We start from the raw sequence: 17,389 nt of genomic DNA on the forward strand, positions 1-17,389 counted from the left end.
AGATATTAAGTTATTATCTTGGAAAAGTTTTGTTTTTTGGTTGCAATTTCTTCTGCTAGAAGAGTTTCAGAGTTATCTGCTCTGCAGTGTTTCTCCGCCCTATCTGGTGTTCCATGCAGATAAGGTGGTTTTGCGTACTAAGCCTGGTTTTCTTCCGAAAGTTGTTTCCAACAAAAATATTAACCAGGAGATAGTTGTACCTTCTTTGTGTCCGATTCCAGTTTCAAAGAAGGAACGTTTGTTACACAATTTGGACGTAGTCCGTGCTCTAAAATTCTATTTAGAGGCTACTAAAGATTTCAGACAAACATCTTCCTTGTTTGTTGTTTATTCTGGTAAAAGGAGAGGTCAAAAAGCGACTTCTACCTCTCTTTCCTTTTGGCTTAAAAGCATTATCTGATTGGCTTATGAGACTGCCGGACGGCAGCCTCCTGAAAGAATCACAGCTCACTCCACTAGGGCTGTGGCTTCCACATGGGCCTTCAAGAACGAGGCTTCTGTTGACCAGATATGTAAGGCAGCGACTTGGTCTTCACTGCACACTTTTGCCAAATTTTACAAATTTGATACTTTTGCTTCTTCGGAGGCTATTTTTTGGGAGAAAGGTTTTGCAAGCCATGGTGCCTTCCATTTAGGTGACCTGATTTGCTCCCTCCCTTCATCCGTGTCCTAAAGCTTTGGTATTGGTTCCCACAAGTAAGGATGACGCCGTGGACCGGACACACCAATGTTGGAGAAAACAGAATTTATGCTTACCTGATAAATTACTTTCTCCAACGGTGTGTCCGGTCCACGGCCCGCCCCTGGTTTTTTAATCAGGTCTGATGAATTATTTTCTCTAACTACAGTCACCACGGTATCATATGGTTTCTCCTATATATATTTCCTCCTGTCCGTCGGTCGAATGACTGTGGGTGGGCGGAGCCTAGGAGGGATCATGTGACCAGCTTTGCTGGGACTCTTTGCCATTTCCTGTTGGGGAAGAGAATATCCCACAAGTAAGGATGACGCCGTGGACCGGACACACCGTTGGAGAAAGTAATTTATCAGGTAAGCATAAATTCTGTTTTTTTACATTTATTTAGTTTTGTTGCTTAATATAAAGATATACAACATTAAAGATCAATTTGTACTTTTTCCACGTTTAGGTGAACATCATTCCGATCATTGCAAAAGCAGACACCATTGCCAAAAACGAACTGCACAAATTCAAAAGTAAAATTATGAGTGAGTTGGTCAGCAATGGGGTACAGATCTACCAGTTCCCTACAGATGAGGAGACAGTTGCAGAAATCAACACCACAATGAGTGTAAGTAGCAGAACATTCTATGTGTAAATGAGGGAGGGAGACCCTGACAGATTATTTAATTGGGAGCAAAGTGATCACAACAGCATTTTCACATGATAACTAGAACAGAAGGTAATTTCTCTTTTTATTTAAAGGGACAATCAAGTCAAAATTAAACTTCATAATTCAGATACAGCATGCAATTTTAAACAACTTTCTAATTTACTTCCATTAACAAAATGTGCAGTGTCTTTTTATATTTACACTTTTTGAGTCACCAACTCCTACTGAGCATGTGCAGGAATTCACAGCATATACGTATATGCATTTGTGATTGGCTGATGGCTGTCACATGATACAGGGGGAGTGAAAATATACATAACTTTGCAATGTATTTAACAAAAATCTACTACTCATTTGAAGTTCAGACTAAGTGCTATTGCATTGTCTTCTTATCATACAAATGTTAATTATGCAAATCTACAGTGTTGACTGGTCCTTTAAGAGATTTTATTTTAGATGTTCGTGTGCTTAATAAAAATTACTTTCTTGTTAGGCTTGGGCAGGGATGCCCTTATCAGCCAATTATCATGTATACAGCTGTATCTTTTGTGCTCATAAATACACATCCTAGCAGTTTCAATTAAAAAAACAAACAAAAAAACTTGTTTTACTTAAAGGGACATTATACACTAGATTTTTCTTTGCATAAATGTTTTGTAGATGTCCCATTTATATTGCCTATGCAGCTTTTTTATGTATAGTTTTGCTTATTTTGAAATAACATTGTGCTGATTTTCAGACTCCTAACCAAGCCCCAAAGTTTTAGGAGAATACTGATGTATACCTACTCCAGCTTGCTCTTGTTTGTGTAAAGAGGGGGAGGGGGGGGGAGATTTTAAATGGTTTTATACTGGATTTTAGATCAGTATATGTGCATATTATTCTTTATAGTAGTGTCTATTATATGCAGTTATATGAAAATTAGTGTATACTGTCCCTTTAACCAAATGTAATATGTTCAAAAACGAGCGTACCAAGATGGCGGCACCCAGTATAAAGAAGATGCAGAGCTTTACCAAGTGGCCTTCTGTACTAGATTAAAGTAAGAAATTGTCTTAAAGAGAGCTGCAGGTACAGGAGGAAAAAACAATACCACAATGAGTTGTAACCGTGGTACTGTTAGTACTCAGTAGTTTAATGTCCCGTTATGTACGTCGTCTTTTATGCTTTGTCATTTGTTGTAATTTGCATTTATAATAGTCTTTAATTGAATATTATATACACCCTACATCTATTTTACACAAATAAAAGCTTTATATCTTTCTCAGACAGATACTGTCAATAATTTTCAGTACACTGAATACCTGAAATTGTGTGTTTTCCCCCCTCATCTTAAATTCTTTAAAGGGATAGTAATGTCAAAATTGTATGGTTGCATTTTATTTTTAAATATAAGCATTTTGCAATATACTTCCATTAGCAAAAATGCTTCTAGTAAAAGTTTTTTTTATATGTTTATTTTTAAGCAGCATACGCACATATACTGTGAGTGCCCATTGAACCAGCATTCAAACACCATGCCTTCTCAGAGAGACAGCACTAGCTTGTATGACACAAAATAACTTTACACTGACACAATACATGCCACGCTGCCAGTATATTGCAAAAAATGCATCTATTTAAATTGAAACACATTTATACATATTTGAAAATTGACCTTTCTATCCCTTTAAGGTCACAAAGATTTGAATGTTAGTTTTGTGTCTCAACCATGTTGAACTAATGTTATCTCTTACAGGTACATCTGCCATTTGCAGTGGTTGGCAGCACAGAAGAAGTTAAAATTGGCAATAAGATGGCTAAAGCTAGGCAGTATCCCTGGGGTGTTGTGCAGGGTGAGTTACTGTTAGTTTATAATATTTTATGTTATGAATGCAATAAAATGTACAACGCTGCAGTTATTTAAATAGATTTAATGTGGGATTTTAATCAAAAACAAGTTTTTCTCTTGTAAGGTGTATCCAGTCCACGGGTTCATCCATTACTTGTGGGATATTCTCCTTCCGAACAGGAAGTTGCAAGAGGACACCTACAGCAGAGCTGTCTATATAGCTCCTACCCTAACCCCCACCCCCAGTCATTCTCTTGCAACTCTCGACAAGATAGGAAGTATCAAGAGATATGTGGTGACTTAGTGTAGTGTTACCTTCAATCAAGAGTTTGTTATTTTTAAACGGTACCGGCTTTGTACTGTTTTACTCTCAGGCAGAAATTAGAAGAAGAATTCTGCCTGGAGGTTGATAATCTTAGCGGTTTGTAACTAAGGGAACGGTCTGCAGATTACCTGCTTTGAGGTTTGTTCAGTATTTTTATTTATAGAGAGATGTATAAGTTCTAGAGAATGCTGACAGAGCCTTGTGTATTTGAGGTAAGCCTGATGCAGTGATTTAACAGCGACTGGGATCATGCTTACAAAACAGGGTAATACTCATGTTAATACTCATATTACTTAGTGACAAAACGTTTGCATGTTTCATAAATAGAACGTTTTTCTCTAAGGGAGATAAGTCTTTATTTGGGGCCTAGTTTTCCACATGGCTAGTTAGATACTCCTAGGAGTATTTTCTTAAGGCCCCTCTGACATCCAGTACATGGTGGGAGGGGCCTATTTTCGCGCTCTTAGATGTGCAGTTTCCTTCAGACTGAGACATCCAGCTTCCCTAGAGGAGTCCTTTGGCATCTGAGAACCATTATAAAAGGGTTTATTTCTTCCCTAAATCGTATTTGAGGGCAGGTAGGAGCCCTCAGCAGAGCTGTGGCAAGGTGCTCAACAGTCTTTTACCGGTGGTTGACGTTTTTTTAAATCCGGTTTTGGGGGCTAAGGGGTTTACCATCCATTTGCAAGCGGGTGCAATGTTGCTTTAGTCCCTTACACACACTGAAAAATTTCGAACACTTTACAATATTTTTACACTGTTTTGCAGTTTAAGTGCTAGTTTTTTTTCTCTTAAAGGCACAGTGACATTTTTGTTTAATTGCTGTTTCACCTTTATTAAAGTGTTTTCCAAGCTTGCTTGTCTCATTACTAGTCTGTTAAACGTGTCTGACATAGAGGAAACTCCTTGTTCAATATGTTTGGAAGCCATTGTGGAACCCCCTCTTAGAATGTGTACCAAATGTACTGAAATTTCTATAAACTATAAAGACCATATTATGGCGCTTAAAGATTTATCTCCAGAGGATTCTCTGACTGAAAAAAGGGAGATTATGCCATCTAGCTCTCCCCAAGTGTCAGAACCTATAACTCCCGCTCAAGTGACGCCAAGTACATCTAGCGCGCCTAATTGTTTTACCTTACAGGACATGGCGGCAGTTATGAATGCTACCCTCTCAGAGGTATTGTCCAAACTTCCAGGGTTACAAGGAAAGCGAGACAGCTCTGGGGCTAGAACTAATACAGAGCTTTCTGACGCTTTAATACCTGTGTCCGATATACCTCACAATAATCAGAAGCTGAGGCAGGAGAGCTTCTATCTGTGGGTGACATTTCAGATTCAGGGGAAGGCGTTGCGTCAGTCTGATTCTGAAATGACAGCGTTTAAATTTAGCTCGAACACCTCCGCTTATTGCTTAGGGAGGTTTTAGCGACTCTGGATGACTGTGAACCCATTGTAGTTCCAGAGAAATTGTGTAAGATGGACAAATACTTTGCAGTGCCTGTTTACACTGATATTTTTCCAGTCCCTAAGAGGTTTTCGGAAATTATTACTAAGGAATGGGATAGACCAGGTGTGCCGTTCTCTCCCCCTCCTGCTTTTAAAAAGATGTTTCCCATATATGCCCCCATACGGGACTCGTGGCAGACGGTCCCTAAGGTGGAGGGAGCAGTCTCTACCCTAGCTAAGCGTACAACTATCCCCGTCGAGGACAGTTGTGCTTTCCTAGATCCTATGGATAAAAAAATTGGAGGGTCTCCTTAAGAAAATTTTTATACATCAAGGTTTTATTCTCCAGCCTCTTACATGCATTGCCCCAGTTACTGCTGCAGCGGCTTTTTGGTTCGAGTCTCTTGAGGAGGCTCTACAGGTGGAGACCCCGTTAGATGATATTTTAGACAGGATTAAAGCTCTTAAGTTATCTAATTCCTTTATTTCTGACGCCGTTTTTCATTTAGCCAAGCTAACGGCTAAGAATTCAGGTTTTGCTATTCTGGCGCGTAGGGCGCTATGGCTTAAGTCCTGGTCAGCAGACGTTACTTCAATGTCTAAGCTTCTTAACATCCCCTTCAAGGGACAGACCCTATTCGGGCCTGGTCTGAAGGAGATCATTTCTGATATTACTGGGGGAAAAGGTCACGCCCTTCCTCAGGATAGGTCCAATAAGTTAAGGACCAAACCGAATAATTTTCGTTCCTTTCGAAACTTCAAGAGTGGCGCAGCTGAAGTAGTCACACAAAGTTTGTAGTAAATCAAGGTTACAATTGGGACATAAAAAAGTGACTTTATGCAACAGATTTATAATTTTAAATTGCAATATTGAAACATACGAACTTTAGTGTCAACTAATCTGGATATATATATAGCTAGATAATCTTCTATTTTTACATTGGTTGTGCACAATATACACATTTCTTAGTGTTTTTAAACAATATTTCTAATGTCAAAAAAAATTTTTGTTCTATTTTGTTTTTTATTTGGGAGACGTCCCACAGCCATATCAGATACCAATTGGTAATTATTAATCTGTTCTTATTAATACCTTTTAATAAACCATATGTAATTGTATTTTTATTCTCTCAAACTATTCTTTTCTTAGTTCACATATGTCATTTCCTACACACAGGTTCTTAGTAATTTTAACAGTATACTAGCACAGTATATTAGGAGTTTATTATTTTTATTAATGTTGTAACATCACACATACACCTTGTACTTAATTTTAGGATTAAATCTCCCATTAATCTATAAATAACAAATTTTTTCACTGATAAAAAGATCCACACATTAATTTTATTAGCTGCGTTTCAGCACTTTGAAATTGGGTTTTGTAAAAAATTGTAGACTCACATAATTTTATTCAAGTTTGAACCATCCCCTGCACGGCTTAGGCAAATAGCCAACCAAATATACAAAGTAATCCCTATAAGTCTATTTAAACACTGGTATATTACCACTGATAATCATGATCCCCACAGCTGGCAAAAAGTTCCATTTCTTATTCCCTACTTTTGCAAATTTGTTTATATTACCACATAATATATTTGTGGTTCCCACAATTATACCCAACATTGGAAATATATTTCACATTGGTTATTTGTTTTTTGTACATTTGGGAAATTTGTATCCTCACGACTAATTCTGATCCCTTTAGTTGGTAACAGCGCCCCTATATATCCCCCCTTTTTTTAATATTACAAGTTAGGTGCAATGCTGAACGCAACCTCGCAAACGCATTGCACGTAAGCTTTGTGCTCACGAGAGTGCGCTTCCATAGTCTCCAGTGGGAGCCTCGTTCTCATGCTGTGAGACACGCATGAGAACTAGCCGCAGCAAAGGAGTAAGTAGCGCAGCGGTGGGCTGCCAGTTGTAAATATGGATATATACATGTATATTTGTGTTTATCTGTGTATATACACATATTAACACATAAATATATATATGTATTATAAACATATACATATATATTTACAGGGAACACACAGTTCCCATTGACCGCTATGTAAAGGCACTTTTCAGTGCTGTTTTTTCACACCCACACCCGCCAACTTTAACCCCTCACAACTGCTTTTTGTAGTTTCTTTTATTAAAAAAAAAAAAATGCTACATTAAAAAGAAGAAGAAAGAATATTCTTTATCTTGGGGCAAATTGGGGGTTACTTTAAAATCAACCAGAGAGCTGATCTCTGGTTAATTTCCTGAACACCAATTGCTACCGCAAACTTGCAATAAATTAGCGCTCCACTTGTAATCTAAAAATGTATATATATTTTTTTTCCTCCACAGTTGAAAATGAGAACCATTGTGACTTTGTCAAACTCAGAGAGATGCTGATTAGAGTGAACATGGAAGACCTGAGAGAACAGACTCACACTCGGCACTATGAGTTGTACAGGCGCTGCAAACTGGAGGAGATGGGCTTTAAAGACACTGACCCAGACTGCAAGCCTTTCAGGTACATCTGTGGCTGGTACCTTCTGCACACATTGTATTGGCACATTTCACACAAATGAGATATGGAAATAGTAAATAACATAATTATTATTATTATTATCAGGTATTTGTAGAGCGCCAACAGGTTCCGCAGCGCTAATTAAAGGGACAATGAACACCTTGAGATTTTAATATAAAATGTTTAGTTATGCGTAGTAAAATAACTGTGCAGTATTCTCTCATTATTTATTTTGCCCCTTTTCCTGTAATTTAGATTCGAGAATTGTGGATTTTCTGATTATCATAATTAAAAATCATACTGCAGTCTTCTCAATGCTAACCGTGCATATCTTTCCCTAACAGATAACAACAGCAAAACAATGCACTTATCTTAAAATAATGACTGTGGATAACCTTGTTGTCTGCAGATTGTTTGCAGAGATGCCCAGATTGGGCTTCTCAAGTAAGGCTAAGTGGTGGACAGAGTTTGGCTATTGAAGAACAGTTGCAGCAAACAAGTTGTTTTAACAATGTTTAAACTTGGTAGACATGTTATTCTACAGCAAGACAGCAGAAAGGTCTTGTGTTTACCAGGTTTAAAAGGTTAATGTTCTCAGTTTTTTTTTTCTGTTTCTTCTAAAAGAGGCCATCTCAAAATATTTTAATTCACATTTTATTTCCAAATTAATCAGTTTCATTGTCAGGCATCTAGAGGCAGATCTCTCTCCACCAATAGAGGTATGGGAATCGACTTTATCAACCAATGATCATTTGGAGGAAGAACAAAACTGATACTACAGTATTAGTTTCAATTTAAACAGCTGTTACTTCACATTTTGTCCAAGCAAAACATTTTCAGCCTGTTTGAATGCTGCTCTTTTATAAGCATAGTAGGAAATTGTTGACTGCAATGTCTCTTTAAAATGTCATCTTGTAATAATGTGCTCCCCTGGAGAGTGACATTTATTTTTATGTGACATTGTACTCAATGATATTATATCCTGTATAAATTATTTATTCCTAAGTTTTCACCTAGAAATCCAGGCCGATAGTTAAAGTGAATGTAAATTTAGATGATAAATTGCCCGGTTTTTAAAAATCCGATAAAAAACAGGGGCACATTTCACTCGTGTTGTGAAAATACTTACCTTTTTAATCATGACAGCCGCTCCAGCTTCCCCCGGTCATCGCAAGCCTCTTCCTATGTCAGAAATGATGGATGGGTCATCCTCCTATCCCGGCTTCCCTCCCGGGGAATCAGTGTCTGATTCAACGCCGTGATTGGAGGAAGCCGGATTCCTCATTTTAGACCCAGGAAGAGGCTTTGAGACGAGCGGAGGAAGCGATGCAGCGGCTGTCAGGATTAAAAGGTAAGTATTTTCACAACACAAGTGAAATGTAAATTTTGTGAATTAAAGTGCCCCTGCTTTTAATCGAATTTTTAAAAACCGGGCACTTTATCATCAAAATTTACATTCACTTTAACGTGTATATACTGTGTGTTTTGTATCACTACGCTGCTTTATTTAAAAATAAAAAACAGTTTGTCAGTTTGGCTCTTATAGTATTGACTATCTTATATTGTAGATGCAACTTTTCTCATGCACACCTTTTTATATACTATAAAGAGCCATGCTAGACGCTTACTAGAAAACATATGTAAATGCTTGCTTTAACATCAGATGTACTTGTTTGTTTTTTCTTTTCAACCACAACGGTTTTCAAATACCTCTTGCAAGCATTTAAGGAATTTCTATGACTTCCTGTATATCAGAGGCCCCATTTGGCCTTATTAGGCTTGGAAAGGAGAATAGGCCTATCTAGTTTACTCCCACAGATGTATGCATGTTGACAATGAGAAATTTGTAAATTAAACCTCTCCCATTTTTCCCTTTTCCATATACAAGACAATGCACCTATCAGAAATCTAGGGATAGAAAAAAAAACCTGTTTCATTTTTTGTGAAACAAAACATTTACCTCTAATTAAGAAATTGCTAGTCACGTAAGGAATATTGTAACAGGTGCAAGATTAAAGGTTATTTATGCAACTAATTTTGTAAGTGGGGTTAAAGTGATGGTAAATCCTAGCGTTTGGGATTGCTAGGATTTACTAGTGGTACAAATAAAAAGGTTTTTCATTCATGAAGTATAAAATACTTCATGCTCAAAGTTACTTTATTTGTCTGAAGTGTTCATTGCAATGAGCACCTCAGGCAGCCCACGGCAGAACGCTATTTTGCTGTGAGGTGACGTTTCCACCTCTTAGCCAATAGCCGTGCAGGCCAGCTGGCGCCATGCTGGATAGCTAGCCCACTATTGGCTAAGAGGTGGAAACGTCACCTCACAGCAAAAGAGCATTCTGCCATGGGCTGCCTGATGTGCTCATCGCGGCGAACGCTTGAGACAAATAAAAACTTTCAGCATGAAGTATTTTATATTGTATTGACGCTCAAGTCAAAATAAACTTTTATGATTCACATGCAGTTTTAAGACACTTACCAATTTAATTCCATTATCACATTTTGCACAGTCTTTTTATATGCAAGCTTTCTGGGGAGCAAGCTCCTACTGAGCATGTGCGCAAGCTCAAAGGGTATGTATACTAGTCTGTGATTGGCTGATGTATTTCACATGATACTTGGGGCTGGAAAATGGAAGAAATAATTTAATTTGTCAGAAAAAAAATCTACTGCAAGGCATACATACCAAACAGTGTAAAAAATATCAGCACATTTTTATTTTCAATACAATCATTTTTAAATGCACCTGCAATAGCAAAATAAAGCTATTAATGTTTACGTGAGTGAGTTTAATGATCACAGGTGCTTGGAGCATATGTCAGTATGCACTATGCAACCACAAGGGGAATTCATATCTGCTTGAAGAACTGGCGGTAAGTTATACCCCAAAAATTAAAATTAATATCTTTATTTGTAGTACACCAGCAGATTTTATAGTGGTATACATGGTTATTATAAATAAAGACATAGAAGATAGACAGTGACAGAAGTTTAAATTACATGAATTGGAGGTTTTAGCCTCAAAATAATCTTTTAAGAACCGCTTCCACTTACAGGTGTTTAAAAAACAGCTTGTGTTAAACAATCTCAGGGTCAACCTTGCTGTATACAGATATACTTGCGCATGCACCATTAGCCCCCTATAAGTCCAAGCTAGGTACAGTGTGCATGTAAAAGGTTCTAACCTACAGAGACTAAACATTAAAGGTATAGTAAACCACAAAAAATATTTAATGATTCAGATAGAGCATGCAATTGTAAGCAACTTTCTAATTTACTCCTATTTTCAATTTTTCTTCCTGCTCTTGGTAACTTTACTTGAAAAAGCAAAAATGTATAATTTAAGAGCCAGCCCATTTTTGGTTCAGAACATGGGTTACAGTTGCTGATTGGCTAGTTACATTTAGCCACCAAAAAGCAAGTGCAACCCAGGTTCTGAACCAAAAATGGGACGGCTCTTAATCATACATTTCTGCTTTTTAAATAAAGATACCAAGAGAAGGAGGAAAAATTGATAATAGGAGTAAATTAGAAAGTTGCTTAAAATTGCATGCTCTATCTGAATCATTAAAGAAAAAAATTGGGTTTACTATCCCTTCAAACTTGAAAAAATTTCTACCATGTGTGTGGGAAAGAGCTACATTTAAACACATATTATATTTTTGCATTAAGGTTAAAGCTGTATTTAACGCCAATATTTTTTTGAACACTGGAAGACCTGACATCAAAAACCTCAACAAACTATACATTTTGATTGTTTCTTTAAATTAATCTTCAACAAGGCTATTTTTTAAATACAGCTAAATGGAAAAGTTTTAAAAATATTTTACTGGGGTAAATCACATTATATGTAATAGAAAGTCCCTTTAACGCAATCAAATACCAGTTTATAATTCTAATAATCCTTTATTTCTCTGTGTCCCAGTACATGGAATCATTGGTTGTATATTAGTGTTGCATTAGTTATGATAGAAGGGTGCATGCGCACACTGACTGCACTCGCACATACTTTGAGTGCTGATTAATCAAATTTCAGATTTCACATCTTCCGCAGGCATTCTAAGTTGCTGCTATCTGATACATGCATAGTAAAGGGTTAAGGACCATTAAATACAATAGAAAAGCATAATCAATAAATGCATAATAAAAAATAACACAAAGCACTTAGTTTGAATTTCAAATGAGTAGTAGATTTTTTTTAGACAAATTTCAAAGTTAGTGCCATTTTACTTCCCACTGCATCATGTGACAGCCTTCAGCCAATGACATATTCTGTGAATTCTTGCACGTGCTCAGTAGGAGCTTGTTCCTCAGAAAGTGTGTATATAAAAATATTGTGCACATTTAGATAATGGAAGTGAATTGGAAAGTTGTTTTAAATGGTATGCTCTATCTTAATCATGAAAGTTTAGCTTTGATTTTAGTGTTCCTATAAGGTCAGGAGCAAGAGACGGCAAATCTTCCCCAGCCTTGGAAATTTGCTCCTTATATTATCATAAAATAACCAGCAGCTCATATTATTATCATTTATTTGTATAGTGCCGCCAAATTCCGTAGCGCTGGGTACAGTGATAGGGGTATACAATGACAAAGATTTGTGATAAAATACAAAACATAACAAAACAAAACATATCTAGTACAGGAGGAAGAGGGCCCTGCTCCGGAGAGCTCACAGTCTATAGGTTTAGGGTGCAGAGACATAAGGTTGGGGTAGCTTGTTACATCGGTTGTATTTGCAGCAGTGAGTCAGGCAGTTCATGTATTAGTTTGGTTCGGATGCGGGATGGAGGAGAGATGGTAAGCCTCTCTGAATAGGTGGGTTTTCAAGGATCGTCTGAAGCTTTACAAGGTTGGAGACAGTCTAATGGAGCGGGGTAGAGAGTTCCAGAGGACAGGAGCAGCACGTGCGAAGTCTTGGAGGCGGGAGTGAGACGTAGAGATAACAGGAGTGTAGAGACGTAGGTCAGAGGTTGATCGAAGAGGACGGGATGGGGAATATTTCACTATGAGAGAGGAAATATAGTTGGGAGTTAGACTGTTGAGTGCTTTGTAGGTTAGGGCTAATACTTTAAATTGTATTCTGGAGTGTATGGGGAGCCAGTGTAGAGACTGGCAGAGCGAAGCAGCTGATGTAGATCGTCGACTTAGGTGGATGAGTCTAGCAGAAGCATTCATAATAGATTGGAGGGAGGAGAGGCGGTGTTTTGGAAGGCCATTTAGGAGTAGTAAGAAAGAAGACAGCGCCTCATTGTGCAAGTAGGTCTTGAATGTAAAATTCACAGTGAAAGTGGAGACAAAAGGAAATATACTCACAAGAGTATTGGCACCCTTGTTGAAAGTGGTGCGAATAGGCGGGCTGACGTTTTTACAGCAGTCAGTACGCTGTGCCGGATGGCATCCGAGGTCTTAAGTGGACGGCTGTGGGCTCTCCTCAGTAATTCGAATCCAAATCCTGTGTAGCTGTGTTGCCAGAAGAGTCAGCGTGCAGCCGCTCCCTGCATGCAATCAATGCTGCAAACTGGAAATGAGCAAATGATCCTATGCAGAGCTGATTTCGATAAAAAACTCTGCTAGTAGTAGAATTGGCTTGGCAGGCAACAATAAAAAAGCCACAGAATACAAGGCTTCATATAAAAGAATAAAAAACACTTTATTGTGATGAGCTTCAACGCGTTTCTCGGCCACAAGCTCCTGGCCGTTTCATCAGAAAGGTATATGACACAAATAGTACAAACACATTTAAAAAGCCAGCCAAGCAGAATGATTGGTCAGCGTCAGACCAATCACAAACAATGATCGGATACACCTACACAATTGTTAAACTATAATGGTACAAGCAGTGTATAAAATGCAGTCTGTATCTAAAAACTATGTAATAGTTACAAATTGTGTCCGGCCCTAAGTAATTGTTACAAGTTGTATCCGGCCCTAAGTAACCAAATCTCGATCCCAAAAGGTATATTATAAAATACTTCCAAGAGCATGTACGATGTTTGATAAAAGTAGAATATAGAATATATCATATCTTTTTTTTAATAAAATGTTAGTAAAATCAAATTGTGTAAGTGTTTGATAAACACCTGCAAGGTAGTTAAGAACCAAGCTATACAAATGTTTGGTCAAAGTAGACTATAAGATATATCTAGTCTTCTCTTTATACTGGTGGGATCCAGTTATATCTTTATGTACTTTCTGTTACGTGTATGTTAGAAGCAACTATATAAGCCTTCAAATAATCAACTATATATGCACGTATACGTCTCATAAAAATGTTGTTCTAATCTATCTATTATAACATAGATTAATATGGGAGGGGACATTTTTTCTTTTCAAAGATATGGGAGGGGACATTTTTTTCTCTTTTCAAAGATGCATCAGGGGAACAGGTGAGCATTAATTCATAAGTGCCGTATTAGAAATCCCAGTATATCAGGGATTGTATAGTATGTTCCGAGTGCAATCTGTTCTAGCTATACTACTATATGTATGTATGAAGGAAATTGTATATGTTAGCCTTAGATGAAGATGATGAATTTAGATTTTGATAATGTAAATAAATCATGTTCTAATGTAACGTGATATAAAATTCACTCTCATAATTGTGAATCCCAAATAGTAATGTGCGTGGTTATAAGTATGAAAAAATGATGATAATGGGGAAGACAGCCTAAATGAAGACAGCTAAATTCAGGTTTGAGACAGTCTAACTAAAAGCAGCTAAATCTAGGTTTGAGTTCAGACCTAATGGGTGTAAAGTTTTCAGTTTATGGATCCAAAAAGTTTCCCGGATCCTTAGCTGGATAATTCTATTATAGTCTGTCGAGGGTAAGATATGATCAATAGGATAGAATTTAAAAATATCAGGATTTCCCTTGTGTTTATTTAAACAATGTTCCGGAATGCTATGTTTGATCTTTTTTTTGGGGCAATTTTTACAGTTGCGCCAATGCTCACCCCAGCGCACCTTGGCCTTCCTAGAGGTGCGGCCTACATACTGTATCCCACAGCAACACTCCAAAACATATACTACATAGGTAGAGTTGCAGTTCATAAATCTATTGATATTAAAAACTTCCCCACTTACATAGGACTGGAAGGTCTTTCGCCCAGAAGTTATAAATTTGCATGTGTTGCACTTCTTTTGTCCACACTTATAAATTCCTACTCTTTTGGAAAGAGGAGAAAAAAAAAGAAGAAAGGGGAGAAATTTTTTGTTGTTTGTTCGTAGATTGTGGGTTGGATAAAATGTGTTTGACCTTTTTACTAGGTGCCAACTTACTCCTAAGTGTTGGTGCTCTAGTGTATACAATTTTTGGGTATTCATTTAGGAGTAGATTGTAATAATCAATGCATGACAAAATGAGGGAATGAATAAGTATTTTTGTAGTTTTTTGAGTAAGGAATGGACGAATTCTGGAAATGTTGCGTAGGTGTGAACGGCAGGATTTGGTAAGCGCTAGTATATGTGGGTTGAATGCGAGTTCTGAGTCTAGTGTGACCCCAAGGCAGCGGCCCTGGGGTGAGGTGTTGAGAATAGAGTCTCCAACCATCAGAGAAATGTCAGGTGTTGGATGTCTTGAAGAGGGGGGAATAAGAAGCAGCTCAGTTTTGGACAGATTGAGTTGGAGGTAGTGTGAAGACATCCAAGAGAAAATTGCAGAGAGGCAGTCAGAAATCTGGTTGAGTAAAGAGGGAGAGATATCAGGAGAGGAAAGATAGATTTGGATATCATCAGCATATAGGTGGTACTGGAATCCAAAGGAGGCTATAAGTTTTCCAAGGCAGGATGGGTAAAGAGAGAAAAGCAAGGGGCCCAAGACAGAGCCTTGCGGTACTCCAACTGAGAGAGGCATAGGATCACAAGATATGTTGTTAAAGGAAACTGAAAACGAGCAGTTTGAAAGATATGATGCAAACCAGGAGATGGCTGTGTCCTGAATGCCAAATGAATGTAGTATTTTTAGGAGGAGAGGGTGGTCAACTGTGTCAAAAGCTGCAGACAGGTCAAGAAGAATTGTAAGGAGTAATGGCCTTTTGCTTTAGCTGATAACAGGTCATTTGTTACTTTAGCAAGAGCGGTTTCTGTTGAGTGTTTAGGGCGGAAACCAGATTGTAGTGGATCAAGTAAGGAGTTAGTTGTGAGAAATTGAGTTAGCCGATTATAGACTAGTCGTTCCAATAATTCTGAAGCAAAGGGAAGTAAAGAGACCGGTCGATAGTTAGAATGCGTGGATTGGTCAAGCGAGGGCTTTTTTAGGATTGGTATGATTGACGCATGCTTGAATGTGTCAGGAAATGTGCCAGCAGTGAGAGATTGATTAAAGAGATGAGTTAGGGTAGGGGTTAGTGAAGCAGAGAGAGAGGGAATAAGTTGTGAAGGAATAGGGTCAAGTGGGCAGGTTGTGAGATGAGCCAAGGATAGTAGTGCAGAGACTTCTTCCTCTGTTACAGGAGGGAAATAGCATAGATTTTTGTTAATAGAAGGGGTGGGTAGGATTGCTGGGTTTGCGGGGTGCGAGGTGTAGATCTCTTTTCTAATGGTGTCAATTTTATTTTTGAAGTGATCAGCAATAATTTGAGCAGTGAGGTTGGTAGTGGGTGGGGGGGCAGGCGGACGTAGAAGGGAGTTAAAGGTTGAGTACAGTTTTCTGGGGTTGGATGCGTGAGATGACACAAGGGAGGAGAAATAGACTTGTTTGGCCAAGCTGAGCGCAGAGTTGTAGGACTTAAGGGTGAATTTATAATGTTGGAAATCAGCAAAGGTGCGTGATTTCCTCCACTGCCGTTCAGCAGCCCGTGAGCATCGCTGAAGATATCTGGTCTGTTTAGTGTGCCACGGTTGTCGTAGAGTGATTGATGTACGTCGAAGAGTGGAGGGTGCAGTTTTGTCAAGTGTTGATTTTGGTGCCGAATTATACTGTAGAGTCACGAGGTTTGGACAAGAGAGGGATGAAATGTCATAGAGCAGAGGACTCAGTTGAGTGGAAAAGTCTGTGAGATCCAAGTCATTTAAATTCCTGTAAGGTACAAGAAGCAACTCTCAAGGGCAGAACATTTAATCCCCCCCCTCAAAAAAAATGAAAAATAAGTAAATCTGCAAAGTAAAGAATGTAAAGAATACATGGTGGAGATTTCTACCTTATTATAGTGTCATTTCAGCTCTAATAATTGCTGCAGAAAAACAAACCCAATAAGCAGCATGACACCATTGCAAAAGCTATCATTATTTTTTTTTAAACACACACCCACAGTAACTTGTAATTAAAGCAAAAACAGGCATTGTACATTAGAATACAGCAGGAGTTACAATACCGGAATTCATGTGTAATCACTGGGCATATTAATGATCTAGACTCTGGCAGTAATTTGTAGTCTAGTGTTATATGGAACCCTGGGGGGTAAGTAGTTCTCCATCAAATTTCAGCGTAAAAAAAAAATAGAAATGTTTTCACTTTTAACTGTATTTGACATTTTTAATAATGTAACAGTTTTAAAAGGTTCAGCATATTATTCGGCAATGTAACTGATATCATTTAATATATATACTTCATAAGATATAAGAGAGCAAATTCATATTACTTTGTTTTATATTGAAACTGATTTAACTTTGGATTTAAAGAGGCATTAAACACTAAATAAATGCTAGATACAATGATGTATTCTAAGCAAAAATTAACCTAAAAATAATATGCAAATATATTTTAGAAATTAAATTACAGGAAAGCAAGACAAAATAAATAATAATAATAATTAAAGTATATTGCATTGTTTTTATTACATATAATTAAACATTTTATATTACAATTTCATAGTATTTAATGTCCCTTTAATTACATATCTGTCCCTGTTATGTTCTGGCATAAGGGAAAGCGCAAACTAGGTCTCACTATAGTACTAAAAAATGGAACCGATGCACAAGAATGCAG

General features: G+C 37.6%; 1 protein-coding gene across 3 annotated transcripts in view; it reads left to right on the forward strand.

Annotated features, from left to right (window-relative positions):
* SEPTIN11 (septin 11) overlaps positions 1 to 17,389 on the forward strand; it is a 273,295-nt gene that overhangs the window by 190,526 nt on the left and 65,380 nt on the right. For 2 of the 3 annotated variants that reach the window (XM_053703412.1, XM_053703411.1), the window contains exons 5-7: positions 1,149 to 1,310; positions 3,091 to 3,187; positions 7,295 to 7,463. In XM_053703412.1, the coding sequence (XP_053559387.1) occupies positions 1,149 to 1,310; positions 3,091 to 3,187; positions 7,295 to 7,463 (428 nt within the window). The remainder of the gene's footprint in view (positions 1 to 1,148; positions 1,311 to 3,090; positions 3,188 to 7,294; positions 7,464 to 17,389) is intronic. The other variant, XM_053703413.1, reaches the window with a different exon arrangement.

The sequence above is a fragment of the Bombina bombina genome, chromosome 2, assembly GCF_027579735.1.
Source record: "Bombina bombina isolate aBomBom1 chromosome 2, aBomBom1.pri, whole genome shotgun sequence".
NCBI classification, from domain to species: Eukaryota; Metazoa; Chordata; class Amphibia; order Anura; family Bombinatoridae; genus Bombina; species Bombina bombina.